The sequence below is a fragment of the Lepisosteus platostomus genome, chromosome 4 (assembly GCF_059453375.1).
Source record: "Lepisosteus platostomus isolate fLepPlt1 chromosome 4, fLepPlt1.hap1, whole genome shotgun sequence".
Lineage (NCBI taxonomy): Eukaryota > Metazoa > Chordata > Actinopteri > Semionotiformes > Lepisosteidae > Lepisosteus > Lepisosteus platostomus.
In genome coordinates, this window is record NC_142614.1 from 11,913,629 (window position 1) to 11,926,008 (window position 12,380).

General features: G+C 45.7%; 1 protein-coding gene across 2 annotated transcripts in view; it reads left to right on the forward strand.

The window, feature by feature from the left end:
• The window catches only part of fxr2 (FMR1 autosomal homolog 2), a 41,670-nt gene that overhangs the window by 6,438 nt on the left and 22,852 nt on the right, over window positions 1–12,380 (forward strand). For both annotated transcript variants that reach the window (XM_088628482.1, XM_088628483.1), the window contains exons 2-3: window positions 5,161–5,213; window positions 11,863–11,956. In XM_088628482.1, coding sequence (XP_088484608.1) covers window positions 5,161–5,213; window positions 11,863–11,956 — 147 coding nt within the window. The remainder of the gene's footprint in view (window positions 1–5,160; window positions 5,214–11,862; window positions 11,957–12,380) is intronic.

Genomic DNA, 12,380 nt, shown 5'->3' on the forward strand with positions numbered 1-12,380 from the left:
CATGCAAGGAGCACAGATAGTTTCCGAAAGCCAGACGATGCAGCAAAGAAATGGCCATTCTCAATTTTTCAACAAAGGAAAGGCAGTTTGAAGTCCATGAGCACAGGGAAGCACAGAAAGGGGAATCCAAAATATGTTGCATATCTAGTAGTTGCCATTACTAATTCAATTACACCAGTGGCAAAATACTTTTTTTTCCAGCAGATGTTTTAAAAGAATTTGTTCAGTTTAAGACTTGGCCCTCAGCTCCAGGTTTCAAATTCATAAAATGGATCTGATGTTAGTATTATTACAGCCGTCTCACCTGTCTGACACCTAGTGATTCTTCTCCAAATGTGCTCACCGCGTGTTTTCCTCTGGAATGTGGAGAATGGGGAGAATCCTGCCTTCTGCTGTTGTTGCTTCAGTCTGTCGCGCATCACTCAGCACCTCATGTCTGTCTCACTCGTGCCGCCTGCGTTGGCGATCTGAGACCCCCCTCAGGCTGTGGGTGTTTGTAGGCCTGTGATGATTGCAGTGTTCCAGCAGGGCAGGTGGGTGTAGAGGGACAGCCCTCGTTTCTGAGCACAGCCAGCATTGTGCTCTCTTCCTGGCAGTTGTGGAGATCTTTCCCTGTGTAATATTTTTGAAAGGACTGCAGAAAAAGGAAGCCAGATCTAGGAGTCGGAGCAGGCAAGACTGTTTGAATAATTCCAATCTGAGATCTCCTTTAGATAACTTTATTGTTTAATGTTTTATATGGAATCTGTTTCTTCAGTGTAGACTGACCTGGTGTTACTATTAGTTTGGGTAACACTCTCCCCTCTGAAGCAGAATTTCCACTCCAGTGTCCCAGGACATTAAACCTGGTTGAGACGCTAAACCATTATCCTAACTACTTGATTATTAAAGATCCCAGAGAACTTCCCCAAAGTGCAGATGTGTAAATTCTTCTGTCCTGGCAAAATTCCTTTCTGGACTTGTACCGTTTGGAAGGCTTGAAGTTTCTATGGCAGTTCAGCACTCCTACATCTGATCTGCTGACCAGTGGGACTGTTGATGCCAAAAGGCTACCCTGTATCACCCAGGTGGGCCTGGAGTTGCTTTTCAATCCGTTTGGGGTGAACAATACTTTACAAGTGTTGCTTAATATTGCCGGTTTTCTTGTTTTGTGTTGAAAGTGCCCCACTGTGGCCTGTGCTTCCTCTTAGGAGTCATGTCTGTCCCCAGTTAGGCTCTGTCGCAATGTCTGCAGCTGGTGTGGGTGTTGCTACACAAACTTAAAGCACAGTGATGGATGAGATGAGGCCCAGTCCTCCAACAAAGCCCACATCCATTTTCTCACCGATTCATACAATTCAGCGGGTCATGGGGGAGCCAGAGCCTAGCAACGGGTGCAAGGTAGGGTACGCCCTGGAAAGGACGCCAGCCCATTGCAGGGCCGACACGGATATACGCTCACACCAGGCCAGTTTTCCCAGAAACCAATTGATATACTATTGTCTTTGGACTGTGGGAAGAAAGGGGAGCACCCAGACAGAACCAACCATCAGGCATGGGGAAAACTTGCAAACTCCACACAGATAGCACTCCAGGACTTGAGCCTAGGACCTCAGCACTGTGAGTCAGCAACACTAACCCCTGTGCCACCCTGCTGCCTGCTAGCCTCGCGTGTTCTGCTACAAAGATCGGAGCTCTTTCCCTCAGACTTAAAGCCGAAGCGTCTATCTTAGTCCCGCCATTTTTCTCTTTTTAAAATACTTAACCTTGACACAATCTAAAACGGACTACCCTGCAGTGCTTAACCTTAATTTTAATACAGGGCAGACATTATGTAAAATATTTTGAGTAAGTTTTTTAGTGGATGGAAATGCGTTTCATAAATCTTTTCAAGACTGTTTGGCACAAAGCAACTAATAGAAATAGCTTTATTTTTTTCCAAAGAAGACTTTTTTTGGAGTTTAATTTGTTATACTTGATTGTTTCACATTCCCTATTACCACTCACAGATGGTGTGTTTGAAGTTTCTTAATGAGGACAGAAATGGTTTCTGCCAGTAATTTCATGCGGCAGGCGAAGAAAAGTTGCCTCTTATCTTGCCCCAGAGCTGTTATTGCACATGGTTAATGTCAAACGTCTATATGTGAGGATATAAAAAAACTGTGATAAGTTACCATGATAACAATATTTTTAAAATGTTATATTAAACAACCTACTGTTATTCAGGACAAAATGTTTTTCAGTAAATACCAGTTTTTCAAAAATAATTGAAGAAGGTCATGCAGCAGTATGAAAAGTGTTTATTATTCTTAGTTTTGTGTTGCATTCCATTTCTTTCCTTGAGTGGGAGTGAGTATAGGCTAATTCAGCTTATTAGAGCATAGCTTTTTTTTATGCTTTTGATTGTGTAGCAGGTATGAGGTAAAATATAACAAAATGATTTGGTTAGAGTTTAAGCACCGAAGTGTATTTGTCCAAATGTACTCTTTGCTCCCTGTTAGCTTTCTACAAAGAAGAGCTTTTAACACTGCAGGAGTGACTGGAGTGATCTCTGTGTGGATCCTATATCACTGTCTCTATCGGCCAGATATTTTAAGTTCAGCTGCAACTAGATTCCTTCCCCGAAAAGTGTTCTGGCATCATCTTTTGTTGTTTCTTAGCAGAGGCCCCTGCTGTTTCACGATGCTGTCGTTCAGCCTGCAGGGACGTCTGCATCGGAGCCCCTCTGCCTGATGGGGGGCCTTGACTTTAATATTTTCTCCTCCGGTTCCGATAATCCCTCCTCTTTGCCGGCCCAAGCATAGACCGTCTTTACAGCCACACACAAGACGTTATTGGGACTAGGGCAGCTGTGCTGCTGCGTCATAGCTCTTGGGTTTGAGTCTGAAGTAGTGTACCTTCTGCCAGGTGCTCTCGCTTCCCCCAATAGGAATACATGGGTTGTGATGGTTCCGTCTATCTAGTTTCTAATTGCATTTTACAGTTCAGGGTCCCAGGGTAGCCTGAGCCTGCACTGGCAAGCAACGGGCAAAAGGCAGGATACACCCTGGATGGGATGCCAGTCCATCGCAGGGCACACACACACACAAACATGCACGCGCTTACTCCAGGGCTGATTTTCCCAGAAGCCTCCCAGTATGTCTGTGGCCTGGGGGAGAAAACTGGAGAACCTGGAGGAATCCCATGTAAACCCAGGGAGAACATACAAACTCCTAGCAGGTAGTATCCTGGGATTTATTGAAGGATCAAAGTCTGTGACGGGTAATGAGCTTCACCCTCCAGGGATTATTCTACTTGTCTTTTAAGTCTCAATGCTTAAATATCCAGAAAACAGCTTAGTTCCCCCAGTGACTCTTGAGGGATGGGATTGGCAGGACTGATCTAACTGAGCAGCAGAGCCCCATGTGTCCCCAAGAGCCGCAGTGGGCATGTGCTTTTTAGCTCACCTGTGCTGTTAAAGCAAGGACAAGGTGCAGTGTGGTCTGCAGTTACACAATGGGCTTTAATGTTTGGAATCCAGAGGACAAGAGCAGTGCCAACCACTGAATGAAGGTAATTAGAATTTTGTGGAACTGAAGGGTAATCAGGGATATAATATTATATAATTAAGTTGTGAAGGACCCAAAGTGCTTTAAAAATAAAAGGCTATCCACTTCATCCAACTCTGAAGTACAGTACTGTTATGTAGTGACTTGTAGCACTAATTCTGCTTGCACAGCATTTCTATCCATCCATTTCTAACTGCTTCTTCCAGTTCAGGACCTTGAGGAATCTATCCCAGCAAGCAACAGGCACAAGGCAGGATAGTCCCTGAATGGGACTCCAGTCCAACAAAAGACACAGAGATGCACACCAGGGACAGTTTTCCCAGAAGCCAAATTTACTGTGAGGAAACCAGAGCCCCTGGTTTCCCACAAGAACTCGGGGAGAACATACAAACTCCACATAGATAACACCCTGGGAGTTGAACCCAGGGCCCTTAGGCAGCAATGCTAATCACAGCAACACATTTAATATTAGGTAGGAAAATGAGGTATTGCTTTAAAAAAAATGAATAACTTGGTAACTTTCAGGCAAATCAAATTGTGGGAGGCCATAGTGGAGTTTGGATATTTCCTGAAGCATGAAGTTCCTGGTCATCGAACTGGAGATTCTGATCCAAAGCAATGAGCGCCACCTACTGGTCCACCAGCATTACTTTCAAAGCAGCAGCCTGCTTTTCCTTAGAGGTTCCACAGTCCAGTACTGACTAGACTCAGCCTTGCTTGTCTTTTGAGAGTAGCCGGCATTAAGTGGAGATTCTGCTATGTGAATGAGTTCTAAAATTGGATTCTTGGTTTTGTAACTGTGGAAATGCTCATGTTGGGGAATTTCCTTCCCATTTGTGTAAATTGGCTGACAAACAGAGGAAGTTCTGTATGCGTTGCCTTCCAGCATGTGTGATCGTTCTGTCTTCATCGGATGCTGCTTGTGGAGATTCTCATTGTGAAATAGGAGATAGGAGGAGGGTGTTGGAGCGAGGCAGGTGGATGGCATCACTTGTGTGCGGTGTGATGGCTTTGTATGCACTGTACTGACATGATAATACACAGCTCAGCGCCACTATCCCCATTGAGGTCATGACCTCCAGTATCGGTTACCCTCAACGGTTTTAGACTAATACCAGACTGGGAACACAATAAAAGGCTTGAGACGTTGAGGGCTCCAGATTTAAAAATGTAGCATCTTTTTTTTTTGTGCCTTTTGTCATAATCTATGCTATTTCTTCTGGCCAGGGCCTTCATCCTGTAGTGTAGCACTAGCTTCAGCATGCTTCTGTAATCCGTGACGGTTATGAAGTGATTGCAGGATGTGCGTGGAATAAAGATTCTGTGAGAAATGGCAGCTCGTGAAGTGGATATCGCTAGCGTGATGTCTCAGTACTTTGTGTTGAGTGTAGTTGTTGTTGCTACCCCCTTTTCTGATGGGGTCAGAATTTGTTTGAACCTGCCGGTTGTCCCCCGTCCCCTCGATCGCTTGTGCACTCCCGTGTGTAGTAATGAGGTTTTGATGAAGATAAATCTGCATGTCTTCTTGGGATCGGGCCTCTGTTTTGATTCGTGCTATTTTTGGCTGATCTGTGCTCAAGATGGTGACTGAATTTTCCACACAAACATAATTTCTCCTTTTTTCTCTCTCCAGGGGTTCATTAAGGATGTACACGAAGATTCTCTAACAATAGTCTTTGAGAACAAGTAAGTCCTATTTTTAATTACCCTTTTATGTCCATAAAATCTTGTTGTCCTATTTGAATTCTGGGTTCTGGAAAATGTCCTACAGTCATAACATAAGAGGTTTCTGATGAGGGAAGCAACTCAGCCCAACTAGCTAGTTTGGAAAAGGGAGATTGCTGTGTCCACTGGGGATCGAACCCAGGACCTTCTGGGCGTAATGCTAGCTGATACCCTTGGGTTTAAAATCGCTTTGCAGCATTAGAGGTATTGGATGCTAGTAAACCTTTCTCTTCATGTGAAAGTACTTCCAGGACTGAGCCATGCATACTTTAATGGGTTGTATTTCTTGATCTACTAATAGGTTAATTTGTCCTAGTGAAAAGGACATGAAACTGCTTGTAAAATTGAGAACATGAGTGAAACTTTTTGTCCAAAGGGTTATGGAACAAGCTACCTAACTATGGTTTTGAAGTCCATACCCTGGTTTTGAAGTCCATTCCTAAGAAAACACCTCAATCAGGAAAGGGTACTTTACACGAAGAGTGGTGGGGGTGTGGAACAGGGATTTGACTAAGATCCTTGGGTCAGTTAACTAGACATACTAAATGGGCTGCATGATACACTGTGGGACAATAATGCAATGGTAAGGTGACCTCTACTAGATGAGAATTTGTGGACACAAGAACAGGAGTTTCTAGGACAGGCATGAGGTGTGAATAAAAGGCGGTCCAGTTGGAGACAAAGCCCAGCCTGCCTCTGTCTGCTGAGGGGACCTGTTTGAGAAACTTCATGGGCTAAACATTCAATAGCAACAGTCATGTTCCTGTGCACAGATGTTCCGATTAATCCAATTATACAGTTGTGGAAAATTAAGAAAAATTAAGACGAATTTGCATAAGTTTAGGACAGGTTAATAAAAAAATGGTTATGCAGAAAGTCCTTACTGTCAGATGTTTGATTCAGAAGCATGTTATTTTTAAATTTCTTATCACCAAATGCTGACCAATTAATACAGAGTCCTGTGTTAAAGGAGTACGTGTTTGTGTCAATGTATTTGAGTAGTTGATTAAATGTTGGATATAGCAATTCCTCTGCATTGAGGGACTCTGAAAGGCCGTTTTGAAGATGTTAGATGGTACAGTAAATGTCATGCAAAACATGTAAGGGATCAGAGCAGATCTAACTGCTAGTGTCGGCACACTCTTACCGTAAGCAATTTGAAAGCTCTGCAAAAGTGGCTGCCTACTCTTTTTTTTTTTTTTAAACCCACTCGACAAGGAAACACCATTCAATAAACATCTCATTGCAGGGGGTGTAGCATACACCCGTCTCTCCTTCGTCTTGCAATTGCATTTTCACTGTCAGCGATAGGGCTGCTCAGGACCTGGAGCTTGAAAGGAGAGCTGTGGTGTGATTGTCCAAGATGAATTGTTTCATCAGAGTGTCTTTTGGCAAAAAGCTAAGGTGTTCAGGTAGGATTCCTGTGCTTGGGCAGAGTATTATTACCTCAGGGCTCATAGCTCATCCTGTGGTGTTAACTGGAATCCGACAGACTGAAAGCCGGAGAATCCCAGAACCTGACAAAACGTAACGCACATCCATCTCCCAGCGTCCTTCACTCCACAACCCTCCCTTATTCCCCGTTGCCACCATTGGCTGCACCTCCATGACCTGTTTCACCCAGTCCCGGGTTGAGGGTCATAGTGTTTCCCTGTCAACCTCACTGTTGTGTCCGCAGCTGAGCCAGTTCCTGACGAGCCTGTCTCTCGGACTTCTGTGCTGCGAATCACCAAACCCTGGGGCTTTTCTTCCTCCGAAGCAGGTGATCATTGTGTCCGCTCAAATCGGAAAGAGATGCCAAAGAAGAATTCTCAACGAAGTTTGAGGGAAAGAAGCCTCCTACATCTTAGTAAATATCAGTTATACCAGTGTCTTCCTGATAAGTTGATTTGCTAATGTCTGTCGATTTTTTTTTTTTTTATATTTCTAAAAGGTTTTTTTACTTTCTTGGAATGCTTTGCTGACGCTTTCTTGGAAGCTTCCAGCATTCGTATTCAATTTCAAGTTTCCTTCTTGACTAGCTCTGTGCGTGTTGAAACGGTCCTGAATTTCACTTGGAGCTAAAACGGATCACAGCTGAAGGTGCTCTTCATCAAACTGCCTTTCGGATTCCAATATTAATGTTTTGACTTACATGCTAAAAGCCAAAGCTTCTGAAACTGGGAATCTAAATAGCAAGTTTCCATCTTTGATTTCGGTGTGGAATTGACATGCCAATTAATTTTACTTTAATTTTGAAAGGCAACAGTGTCCTTATATGAGTGTCCCCTGGCAGGTTGAGGGAGCTGACTCTGGTGTTGAATAGGGGCAGCTGAGGAAATGTGAATAAAGTATTTAAGATGTTGAAGGCTTCCGACATGGTTAATTCAGAGAGCTACTCCGGGACCAAGTGTGTCCTGAGAGCCCAGGGACATGTGTAAATGAAGGCGAAAGGATTTTAGGACTAAGGGAACATGAGGGGACTCCCCACACAGGGCTGTAGGGATCTGAAACTTCAAGGCCAGCCCTTCAAACAGATTCCCAAAAGGATTTTTTTTTTCTTCCTGGAGCGGATGTGTGCCGAGGGTGCCGGTTCAATTCAGGATCCAGCCACGCTTTCTTCGGCAGCTTTTTGGTTTCCCTGAGTTGCCCCTGCTGTTTTGGCTTCACCTCCTTCTGCCATCCCTCCTGCTCCGTTTAGAGGTTTTTGTTAAGTGTGGAGTAACTCAGCACCAGTATAGTTCTGATGAAACCCAGGCAATTAGAATCCCCCCCAGACCCCCCAAAACTTGTGCATTGGCCCTTATTTTCCCCACCCCCCACTGTGTTGCCCAGCCCCGTTCTCCGTTTATCTGCTCAGCTTCAAGTTTCGTAGAGCACTGCCCAAAAATAGTCCCCCGAGGTATTTCAGGAGGGGGAGGGGGAAGAGAGCTTTAAGTGCACCCCAGCATTCCCTGGATAGCACTGCTGATGGGTCCCCCCTCCTCCATGGCTTTCGCTTTGGGGGATGCCCCACCACCCCTCGATTCCTTACTCCCCCTACACGCCACAGGCTTGTTAGCCACCCACTCTCGGTGGCAGGAAGGGTCACAAAGAAAAGGCCAGCCTTCAAAGTAAACTAGTCTGGGGGGCGAGGTGAGGCTGGCAGTGGGGGGGTCTGTCAGCTGTCCAGGGTGTTGATTCATTGCCAGCCTGCAGCAGGTTGACCTTCGGTGGAACTGCAGTGGCTCCGTCCCATAATTCCTTCTGCCCGGCTGCTTGCGCAGATGCCAGGAGCTCAGCGGTGGCTCTAAATGAATGGGCACCCACCCACCCCCAGATAAAAATGGGAATCCCAGATGCCCTCTGTGCTGCACTCACAATTAGGAAAATACACTGCTGGGGTAATATTTCTGATCCTTTGGCACCACGCAAAATCTGACAGCCATTTAGCAGGGGGGAACCATGTGGTATAAGATGGGATAGTTTAGTGCTTTTGAAATGAAGTGGTTAACTTCGGTTTATTGTTGATCACCGAGCATTGCTGGAAAGCGTGTAAAAATGTGAGGCCTGCGGCTGGCTTGTAGTCATTCTCCGCTGGCTTGCAAATATCAGGCTGTGCCCCCTTCCCCCTTTCTGCTGGGGAAATGGCTAAAAAAAGCCCTCCGGACCGTGTTCACATGAATTGAGCGTGGCTTGGATTTCGGCTGCAGTCCGTGGCTGCTCCCCCCATGAAGGTCAGGCACCTCGTTTTATCGGCGCTCTCTGTCGGTGGAGAGATGTGGCCCCGTGCCCTGTGCCGACAGGTTTGAGTGTGGAGGTGCCAGTGACTCGGTGCCACTGTGTGTGTGCTATTCTGGTATGGCGCTGGCACACAGCTTCTGCAGCCTGGGCGCTCTCACACCACTCATCTTCATTTTTTTTGTGTTATTGGCGCTGAACACCGGAGTAAGATGGATGTGTGGGAAACAATTGAGTTTGAATTTGTCAGCGCTAGTTTCTTCTTCATTCATTCTTTAAGTTTCTAACCACTCTCCCAATGCAGGGTGCCCGTCGCAGGGCACACACAGACTCAAACACTAGAGCTAATTTTCCCAGAAGCAAGTTAACCGGTATGTCTTTGAAACCAGAGCGCCTGGAGGAAACCTGTGCCAACGGGGGGAACATGCTTACTCCACATACATAACAGCCCAGGTCTGGAATTGAACCTAGTGCTAACCACTGTGCTACCATGCCACCCCTTGTCGATCTGTTCTCATGTAAATTCCAGTGCGCACATGTTCTTGATACTTCTCTCTGCCCCGCTTTGGAATGGTATTGACAAAGCCAACCCAAGCCATCGCTTTCTGCTCCGCAGCCAGACAAGAACACAAGGATCACTGAGAGAGGCGAAACGCCTTTACACAAAGAGTGGTGGGTGTCTGGAATGAGCTGCCATGCAGTAGTGTTCGAGATGATTTTCCTGAGTGTGTCTAAGCAAGAAGGCTGGATTAGGTGATCAGATCAACATGCTACTGGCAGGCTAGCAGAAGAGCGTATGTGCAGTGCTGTGAGACCTTTTGGTCTCTTGCCAGTTTGATGACTTGAAATGGATGTTTCCCAGTAAGACCATGATCCATAATGTACCTCTAAAGATTTATTGACGTATTTAGAAAAGACGGTAGAAGCCTGGCTCTGGAAAGGTGTCTGAGGGGCCACCCCAGTCTTGACATGAATGTGAATGAGGCCAGATGGGATTACCTCGAGTCAGAGCACAGGAATCTCTAGAGGAGCAGGCATTCGGTATGAAATTTCAGCAGCAGCAGCTCCCCAGTGGCATGCTGGGAAAACTCTGAAATACAGAGGCAGAGGAAATACAAAATATTAAAGAAGCTATTTTAAGGCTTCCGAGCATGGCAATTTCTAGTTAAACTTGTTAAATAGTTCCCCATTGTTTGCTAAAGAATGTTAACTGTAACGGTTACCTAGTGAAGATGGTCTCTGAAGGATTCTCCCCAGATAAGCACAGAGCAGCTGTCTTTCTCTGGAATTTCTATCACCACTTTCTTCACTATTTAGAGAACAATGGTATCTCCTGAAATGTCCTGTCCAGCAGTGCTAGCAATGAGTGTTCCTGTCATTTCCACTCAGTTTTCCACATGCTGCGCTAAAAGCCAGGCCTGAATTAAGTGTACCATCTACTAGACAAGTATGCAGCTCCTGATTATCCCACAGATTAATATCCAGCAGTACCTCTTGGTCTTATTCTCTAGATGGTGCCAGAAGTCGTCATTTCGAAAAGCTCTTTTTTTACTTTATATGAACTACTCCACATTGCTGTTGGTACTGTAGTATACTGGTGTGTTGTGCCACCTTAGCATTCAGCATGTCCTGCTACCAGCTATTTTCTGTGGGAACCGCCGCAGTTATCCATCCATTTTCCAACTGCTTATTCCACTTCAGGGTGGCAGGGCAGCCCCAGCATATCCTGGGAAGTTCATGGGTGCGAGGTGGGGTACACCTTGGAAGGGGAGCCCGTCCACTGCAAGGCACAGACACAAAGACACGCACAAGCCAATTAAGTTACCGGAATGCCTTCGGACCATGGAAGGAGTCGGTAGCACCTGGATGAAACCTACATGAATACATGAGGAACATACAAACTTCATGCAGATAGCATCTTGGTTCTGGGATGAAACTGCTACAACCATAAATAAAGAATATATCTTGTTATAGTATCACTGCATTGTCATTTACTTACAGTGCCAGCAGTTTACAATACTTAGGAAGCTGCCACCAAAAACAATTTAAGTACTTTGCATACAGGAGGGCATGGTTTACTGTTGAAGTGCTGCCCCCTCTTTGGGGACACACTGCAGCCATTCTGCACCAGCAGGCCACCTACAGAAAAGTGAGAACTTGCTTGGAACGTTAGGGAGACCGGCTTGTGCCAAGCTCTGAGTGCGATTTAGCCGGGGCACCTTGATTTTAGTGTTTCAGCTCTTGCAAAAAGTAGAATCTGTAATGGCCCATGTTGTCAGGAGATCAGTTTAATGTCTCACCTGAACGATGGCACTGCAGCACTGTGTCCCCAGTTACCATGCTGGTGTGGAAATTCTGGTCTAGAGGCAGACAGCGCCATCTACTGGTCCACCATTTCGACTCGGCCTGATCTCTGCTGAGTAAAGGCCCATCTCTGTGTCCTGGGAGTCTGCATGCGTAACTCAGTTTTCGAGCAGTCGCCAGTTCTGCAGTTACCTCTGGGGTTGAGAAGGCTATTTTACATTTTCAATGTAGTGTTTTCTTGTCTTGTTCACAACTTTCTTAGAGGTCCTAAACATTTTTGCATATTTTGTTGTCTACATCACTTTTCAGTAAAGTTATTTTCCATTCAACCCATTGACCACATTTTCTGGAGAAGTGGAATGTAATAGAGGTGTTTAATGATATGGTGTGGTAAGTAGTACTGCTCTCTTTATCCCTCCGACAGATCTGGCTGAGGTCGCTGTGATCTGTGAGGGTTGCTGGTTTTTGAGTGGTCCTTCCGTGTGTTTAATGAAATTATCCGTGTAGCAAAGACGGGGGACATGTGCCTTGAGGTGCCATCATTTTGGTTTGAGAAACGTGTATAAGGATGGTCTTCCCACTGATGACCCTTTTCTCTCGTTAACAGCTGGCAGCCCGAGAGACAGCTGCCTTTCAGCGACGTGAGACTGCCTCCCCCTGCCGACTACCACAAGGACATCACAGAGGGAGAGGAAGTGGAGGTAGGACATCCCAGCCCTGCCTACACTGTCTGGCTGCTCGGTTCTGCTCCTTTATTGAATGGGTGCACAAGCAGGGCCTCGCAGCTATACGGTAGTATTCAAGATTCACTGCCTCTCCGTCCTGCGCTGCCAGATCAGACTCGATCCCAGCTCAGATTTGGGCTGGGGGGGGTTGTGTTTCTTTTGTGTTAAATGTCAAAAATAAATCCTCAAGGCTAGCGTCCCATAGGGATTCCAAATAAAACCCTAGCTCGTCGAAAACGTCACTGCTGTCCAGTGTAGTGAATTCGCAGAGAAATGGGGAGGTAAACCAGTTTTGTCAGGGAAACAGCCAGAGCTTAACGAAGAATCAATTAACAGATGAGTACTAGAAGGCCAGGATTCCCAGTCACACTGTCAGGTTCTGCAGTCACACTTTGCCAAA